Source organism: Halichoeres trimaculatus, unplaced genomic scaffold (genome assembly GCF_033239565.1).
Source record: "Halichoeres trimaculatus isolate MK-OKI-2021-1 unplaced genomic scaffold, fHalTri1.1 fHalTri1_scaffold_14, whole genome shotgun sequence".
In the NCBI taxonomy this organism is placed as follows: domain Eukaryota; kingdom Metazoa; phylum Chordata; class Actinopteri; order Labriformes; family Labridae; genus Halichoeres; species Halichoeres trimaculatus.
Window position 1 is genome coordinate 35,272,754 of NW_027437192.1, and position 8,221 is coordinate 35,280,974.

Sequence of the window (8,221 nt, forward strand, 5' to 3'; positions counted from 1 at the left end):
AGACTTCCTTTAACAGCCAAGCTGGGATGGGATCCAGAAGACAAGTTGATGGTTTGGCTGAAGTGACAGTTGAATCCAGCTCTGACAGGTCCACAGGCGAGAAGCAGTCCAGGAGTATATTAGCTCTAAGCGACGTTTCCGCAAATTCGCCATCGATCGAAGGTTCTATCACGGTTGCATGTAACACGCTACTAATTTTATCTCTAATTTTTAATATCTTATTGTTAAAAAAGCTCATAAAGTCCTCACTGCTAAGCGATAGAGGAACGCATGGCTCAGTAGAGCTATGACTGTTTGTCAGCCTGGCTACAGTGCTGAAAAGGAATCTAGGATTATTTTTATTCTCTTCTATAAGAGTCGAGTAGTAAGTTGCACGCGCCAGTCGCAAAGCCTTTCTTTATTCATTTAGACTATTTTTCCAACGCGAGCAGGATTCGGTTGTTTTAGTCGAACGCCATATTCTTTCTAAATTCCTCGATTGTTGTTTGAGCCCACGAGTTTGAGCGTTGTACCACGGAGCGGAACGATGTCGTCTGAGAGTCCTCTGTCTGAGCGGAGCAATTGAATCGAGGACGGCTTGAAGAGAACCTGTGGTATCCACAACAAGTTGATCAAGCTGAGAGGGAGCACTAGAGCTCTCTGCAAAAGTAGAGCAAGAATTCAAGGCAGCAGGAATTGCTTCCTTGAAAATGTCTACAGCTCTGTCAGACAAGTTCCTGGACAAGATGATTTTGTTCGCAGGTGAGAAATCCGACAGCAAGAATTCAAAAGTAATGAAGAAATGATCCGACAGAAGAGGATTCTGCGGCAAGACAGCCAAGTTGACAGGTTCCACGCCATAAGCAAGAACAAGTTCCAAGGTGTGGTTAAAGCGATGAGTAGGATGGTTCACAGACTGTGTGAAACCAAAAGAATCCAGTAAAGACATGAAGGCAATACAAAGACTATTGTCAACGACGTCCACATGAATATTAAAGTCACCGACAATAATAATTTTATCCGACAGAAGAACGATATTAGAAAGAAACTCTGAAAAGTCGGAGAGAAATTGAGAGTACGCGCCAGGAGGCCGGTAGACGATAACAAACAAAAACGGTTGCGCGGTTTTTACAGCTGGATGCAAGAAACTGAGAAAAAGACTTTCAAAAGAGCTAAAGCCTAGTTTAGGTCTGGTGCTTATATTAAAGCTAGAGTTAAAGATAGCTGCCACTCCCCCCCACGGCCTGTGTCTCGAGGGTTATGAGTATTAAGGTGACTGGGAGGAGTGGACTCGTTTAAACTAACATATTCACCCTCACACAGCCAGGTTTCAGTCAGAGCAAGTAAATCAATGTGATAATCTGATATAAGTTCATTAACTAGCACAGCTTTAGATGATAAAGATCTAATATTGAACAAACCACATTTGACTTTAACGTCATGTGGTTCATCCGCACCGGAAGTTTTAATTTTTATAAGATTATCATAATTCACTCCTTTATTATTATTTTTATTATTATTATTATTATTATTATAGTAGTTGTTGTTGTTGTTATAATAATTATTGTTGTTATTGTTATTTTTATTGTTATAGAAAAAGGGTCTCGGTCGGGGAACCGACACAGTCTCTATGTTACAACAGGAGTGGCTGGGAAACTGCACTAAGGGAAACGCAGAGGAGCGTGTAGGACTGCTGCTCTGCTGCCTGGTCTCCACTCTGAGTTGTCAGATGGGTAAACTAATAAAATCAGCCAGATTTCTAGTTAAACGAGCTGCGCCATCCAGAGTGGGATGAACGCCATCTCGGCTAATTAGACCAGGCTTGCCCCAGAAGGATCGCCAGTTGTCAATAAAACCCACGCCATTATCTGGACACCAGTTCGACAGCCAGCGGTTGAATGAGGAGATGCGGCTAAACATCTCATCATTTGCCCTATTTGGCAGGGGGCCAGAGAAAATTACCGAGTCCGACATAGTTTTGGCCAAAGCACACACCGACTCCACATTAATCTTTGTGACTTCCGACTGGCGACGTCGGGAGTCATTAACGCCGACATGTATGACTATCTTACGAAATCTACGTTTATCCTTTGCCAGCAGTTTTAAGTTGCCTTCAATGTCGCCCGCTCTGGCTCCCGGGAGGCACTGAACTATGGTGTCTGGCGTCGCTAATTTCACATTCCGTACTACCGAGTCACCAATCACCAGAGTGTTGAGTTTCTTAGCAGGTGTGTTGCTGAGAGTGGCATATTTATTGGAAATGTGAACGTTACGGCTGTCCGGCGTGCGGTTTTTATGCTTGCGGCTATGTTTCCCTCTCACAGTCACCCAGCCACTACATCCCGGCTGCTCGGGATCTGCCGGGGGGGAGGCTAAGCTAAGATGGCCCGCACCGGCTACAGGGGGCTGGCTAGCATTAGCTAAATGTGGCCTAGCTTCGGTGCGGGGCCGCGTCTCCAGTTCAGAAACCCTCGCCTCCAGAGCTACAAATAAGCTACATTTAATACAAATATCATTATCCGTAAAGGAGGAAGAGGAATAACTAAACATCTGACACATCGGGCAGAAACGAGCCGCAGAAGGAGAGTCAGAGTGAGAACTGGAGCTGGAGTGGAGAGACATCGCTAGTGCTGGGGAGCTAAAAGGCTAACAGGAAAACCAGTCGTCAGAACACCGAAAAAGTATACACCCTTGTGGGAAAAAAGGCAGAGTGCTTGGTGTAAACTACTATAGATCGATAAGATGGCAAGATTGAAAAGAGTGAAAGTCCGTAACAGGTAAAACAACAGATAGATTGAGAGCGAACGACACGACCGTGCTGCACACAGAGTAAAGGAAAAACCGGAAATGATACCACACACTCACGTGACCGCAGAGATCCAATTTCCTTCATTTATCAAGGAAATTGAACAGGTTAAACTGCCTCCAAGGGGTGGAAATCATGACAGAGTTTTGCAACAGCGGGAAGCATACTGGATTTTTGCTTTACAAACTCTGGCCCCAAAAGGCCTTAATGATGAACTCTCTGTGAATATGTTTCTATAACTTACATTACAGCATGTCCTCCCTCCTTCTGGCTTACTAATGTGCGATGCATATAAATTGAACACATTTCTAGGCCCACTTTTAATGACCAGGTGACCTATTATATGTGTCCATTTGTATGCATTGATGTCATCAGGGTGTACCACACTCTAGACTGTTTATCTCTTTGGGAATTAAGAAATACAATCATCAATGGACTGTGTCAGCTTAAAGTCTAATGTATTGTTTCTCATGTTTCTTGTCTTATGGACCTTTAATGCCCCCTAAACGGCATATCTTGTGATGGATGTTTCTGTTTTTAGCCTTATTTGTAGGCTTAAAATAGGCTTTCACCATGATGACTATCTTAGTCAGGAAGGTAATGTATGTTGCTTTGTGTATTTATGTTCATCTTAACTGGTGCAGATGTCATGTCATGATGATGATTGTCCACAGGTGTGATCGCCACCCCTTACTTAAGACGTTCTGCCCCTTTGATTAAACTGTTTGCCTGATGAAGGTTGCAAGTAAATTACTTTCTTGCAAGTTAGACAGTGTGCGGGAGTCCTCCTTCCTGTTCAAATTGTCTTTTTTCTCCGACGCACCTGTGTCCTAAATTAGATGTGCGAAGAACTGTCCTGTTTTCATATGCAATATTAATATTTAATCGATACAATGGTCGAATATAAAGTGACACTTGGACACACGTCATGCTACATGTGCTTCGGAATATCCAGTGGGGGACAGCAGAAAAAAGGCATGCCAAGAGCTACTGAGCAGAGTACAAGCCAGTCAGCAAGGACCCAACAATGTGACTGGAATTTGGCTAGCTTTGCTGGTTCTTCAGCAATAGTGAAAGCCATTCACAGACGGCGAGCATGCCAAAACATTCACGCTTGATGTGGCCAGTGAATTTTGTGACAACGTTCATCGATAAAGACAAGATAATCAAACAAATAAAAGACATGCCTCTGTGAGCAGAAACTGTTCACGATTGATGAAAAATTAAGTGGAGGAGACACAAGTCTTTCTTGTCTTGCTAGAGAAAGAAATCTACTGATGGATAAACTCATTTCGGTGTGCACTGGTGGTGCTTCGTGTTTGATGGAGGAAAACAAAGAATTTGTGGCGCTTCTTTGTGAACATGAATAAAGACCCATCCTGAGTTGTCACTGCATTCTGTACCAGAAGGCACTTTGTGCTAAAATGTGTGGTGAGAAGCTTGGTGAGGTGATAGCGCTGGTCATTCAGGTGGTCAACTTTACTGTTGCCCGAGCTTTAAATGATTGCTACTTCAAAACACTGCTGGATGAATTTGGGAATAATCCCGGTCTGCTTTTGCACAGCAATGTGCGTTGGTTGTCGAGGGGGACGGTGCTCAGCCATATTGCGGCTTGCCTTTGCGAAATCTTTTCAAATGAAAGGCATCGAGCATCCTGAGCTGGCTAACACTGAGTGGCTCCTGAAGTGTCTCATGGACATGACTGAACATCTGAACCAGCTCAATGTGAAAATTCAAGGCATTGAAAGTACAGTCTTATCCCTTCAACAAGCAGTGTTTGCATTTGAAAACAAGCTGGAACTCTTTGTCAGGGCTATCGAAACGTTTACTGCACTTTGAAAGACTGAGAGAATTTAAAGATGTGTGCACAGCAAGTGACCCCACTCAAGACTTTGATATTCAGCAGCTAGCTGGCTTCACAACTAACCCCCTGCAGTCATTCAAAGCACGCTTTGGAGAATTTAGGGAGGACACTCGTCTTTCTAGGTCTATCACTCATCCACACAAGTGTGCACTGGACAAAGCCGACCTGAGTTACATCCCTGAAGTTTCCATCAAAGATTTTGAGGAGGGAGTTGCTGACCTGAAAGCCTCAGACATGTGGGTGACTAAGTTCAAGTCGCTGAATGAAGATTTGGAAGGATTTGTGTGACGAGCATAGCTGTGTTGTATTATTTTTTAAGGGACAATTCAAGAAACTCAAGAACTGTACAGCATCTTACTTCTAGCAGCCAGCACAGGCTAAAACTAAGGGATGTTTATCAGTTTAAACTTAACTGCCTGTTGTCCCTCCTGCCCCCTCAGCTTTGGGGTAGGAGTAAACAGAATCATGTTGTAATGTTGCTGTTTAGATCAATAAGACCCTAAAGGATCTCGGGATTCTGAGTAACATTTTCAAATGCAAAGATTTCCTCTTTCTGACTGACAAATGAAGACATCAATACGGTCTTCAGGAGTCTTCCTCCTGAAGTGTTGGCTGACATGCAGGTCCAAGGCCAGCTATGACAGAAATAACATGGAAACATCTGAGGACACTGAACCTGAGCCTCCTCCAATTCAGGGTGCAACAGGAGTTTCTATTATGAACTCCAAACTGACAACAGATGCACATCTTCCAAATGTGGACCCAAGAAGGACAGCTTCTGTTGCTCAGAAAAGAACAGACAATCAACACGTCATACTGAGGAATCTTGGTTTACTGGTTCCTGCCCCCTCAGAGCAGGTCTGGGAGAGGTTTGGAGTAGTTGAACAACAGGTAATCCAGATGGTAGAAGTCATAGACTCCCTGTCTCTCTGTGGCGTTCAGCTGGGAGAAATATTTCTTCATGATGGAGGGACACGTCCTCTTGTCCTGTGGATTCCTGTCCTTGTAGTTGGGGTACCTGAGGTCTGGTGGAGCTCCAATGCTTCGCAGCAGGAAGTTGGCTTCCCTTGTCATGTTCTTGGACTTGCCGATGAAGTCATAGTGAAGCAGGCAGGGGTGACACAGCATGCTAATCGGCTTCCAGTGGCTGTTTAACCCCAGTGGACGCTGTGGGTCCAGCAGGTATTGCACAAACTCCGTGAAGGTGACTCCATCACCTGTTTTTAAGGCGCTTGATGAGGCGTTAGTGCGGTACCTGGAAATGATTGCTCTCCCATAACCCTTGTGGAAGAGGCCATTTGGGTTTTCAAACTTGTCCCGAAATGCAGACACCAGGCGCTCAAAGGGGTCTCTGACAAACAGCACCTTTGTGTAGTACTTCAGCCTCTCAGTGATGCCTTCTGGGTTGTATTTATGTAGATGCTGCAGGTTTTTGTGTGCTTCATAATGAGGAATGGCAAGTGCAGAGGTGGCTTTGCCTGCCAACACTATCAGCACTCTCCTCCAGTTAGAGCAGCCCACTTTGGGGACCTCACAGTACAGCACCTTGGATCGGTCCTCTACAAGGAGTCTAGTCAGGTGGCTTTTTCTAGGAACCTTCATGCGGAGGTCCAGCTGGTATTTAGAGCAGGCATCAGCCAGAACACGGTGCCGTAAAACCTGAATCCTCAGCTGCTGTTGCAGTTCCTCCTCCCATGAAGCAAGAACTCCAGTATCGCTAGAGTCAGCGATACTCAGAGGTCTGTGTAATGTTGGTTTAGAGTCCAAGGAGTCATTCTACAAACATACAGAGAAACAGAAAGAGACAGATTTCATACCTCTTTCATTTGCTCACTGGTTCAAAACGACCAGTTAGAGTTCAAGGTCAGAGCAAAATAATGACAAAACAAAAGTTAAATCAAGCTTAAGTCAATAAATGTCCACAGAGCAAAGCACATCATTCAGACATCACTTGTCTCTCTGAATTTTCTCTAAACTGGGGAAAATAAATTCCGTCCTCAGTCGAGTTTTTAGCACCTGACAGGAATCAGCTTGATGTTAGTGTCCACAGAGCTCTGCACTCAGGCCCCTGAGCCTGTGTGAGGGCCAGGTGAGCCTTCCAAGGGCTGTCCACTGGACCACCAGCTTACACTGCTTCAGCAGTTTGACCAATAAGTGATTCATACTTCTACCTGTCACAGTCCTCAGTGTGGACTCATTGTTCGACTTCAACATGGAATCATCAGCAAAGTCAAACGCTGGAAATATTTCACATCAGGAAAAGGCTCAGAGTCATCGGCTGCTTTCAGTCCTGCACTGTGTACTGCTTCCAAAATCTTCTCAGAGTCCGTCAGCTGATGACCCTGACAGTACTGACCCTGATACAGGAGGCCAGGCCCACTGCACAGAAAGGGGCCACATGAGTGCCCGGTGTGACTATCCCGGCCTCACCTGAGCTGAGTCCCATAGACCACCAGTTCCTTTAGAACCAGAAAACATAGTCACTGAAATGACATCACTCTTCCGATGACGCAAGGCAGTGGACAAGAGCAGGTCAACAGACAGCTGATAAGCTACAGCACCAAGATAAAGGACACCTGTTTAAAAGGGAATAGATCAGCCATTAGCGCTCCTTGGAATCTACTCAGAGCAACACTAAAGAGGGATCTGGGAAGAAGGCTAACAGGCAGAATCCAGAACCCAGAGATTCGTGATGAGACTGGTTGGCCTGCACTACCATCCCACAGGATTGTTGCTTCAACTCCAGTACCAAGGAGAAAACAGTCATGGACAGTGGCTACAAAGAAAAGGGTAAGAGCAAACCGAGCCGAGACACTGGGATCCAGCTAAGGAACAGGTTTGCTCCACTTCTACAAGACCAGGACTGCCCCAAAGAATGCACACCTTCTGACACCAGAGAAAGGTATGAAGTTAAATCACACAGTAAAAAGCTACTGAAAGGGTTAACCACTGAGCCTCAAACCCTGATAGTGGGTGACGGAGCTGTGAATGATATGAAACGCTTTTGCAGCCTGAAAAACACCAAATTACTGTGTTTTACCAATGACATGGTGTGAAGGAACGTTTCTGAACACTGGTTATGTGGTGATCTGTGTTTCCCTGGTCTCCCTCCCCTCCCCTCACTCTGCACTGATGACTCCTGCACACCTGAGGAGGATCATAATCACCTGGAGGCTGCATTTAAGCTCTGTGGAGGAAGGACTCAGAGCCAGATTATTCCCTGCTCACCCAGTGGTACATCGGCTGACATTCATGAGTATCTTGTACATAGAAAGTACCTTGCTAGTGATCTTTGTAGTTAGTAACTTGTGTTCTCCTTTGTTTCCTCCAGTGTCTCCACAAGCCTCCTGCCTCTCTGCCTCACTCTGCCACGCTCTCCCACGCTGCCTCCTGGACTCTTGTTTCCCTAACTCTCCCCCCACCCTCAGCACCCCTCCTGGAAAAATAAAAACTCTCTGCAACTGCTTCCTTTGCCTCCGCCTGCTTTTGGGTCTGAAGTTTTATTACTGGTTGAATACCGTAACAACTTAGCTTTACATTTGTTTTCAAAAGATGCACCAGACTTCAGTGAA

At 45.2% G+C, this 8,221-nt stretch overlaps 2 protein-coding genes across 2 annotated transcripts; both read right to left on the reverse strand.

Annotated features, from left to right (window-relative positions):
* Positions 1-1,530: 1,530 nt before the first annotated feature.
* Positions 1,531-2,538, reverse strand: LOC141803529 (uncharacterized). Its single transcript, XM_074687632.1, has one exon. It carries the CDS (start codon positions 2,536-2,538, stop codon positions 1,705-1,707), a length of 834 nt encoding a protein of 277 aa, XP_074543733.1. The 3' UTR covers positions 1,531-1,704.
* Positions 2,539-5,498: 2,960 nt separating this feature from the next.
* On the reverse strand, positions 5,499-7,095 carry LOC141802663 (carbohydrate sulfotransferase 8-like). Its single transcript, XM_074686235.1, has 2 exons — positions 7,006-7,095; positions 5,499-6,425 (listed from the first exon to the last, which is right to left on the reverse strand). The coding sequence occupies exons 1-2, from the start codon at positions 7,093-7,095 to the stop codon at positions 5,499-5,501; spliced, it is 1,017 nt and encodes a 338-aa protein (XP_074542336.1).
* Between the last annotated feature and the right edge of the window lie 1,126 nt (positions 7,096-8,221).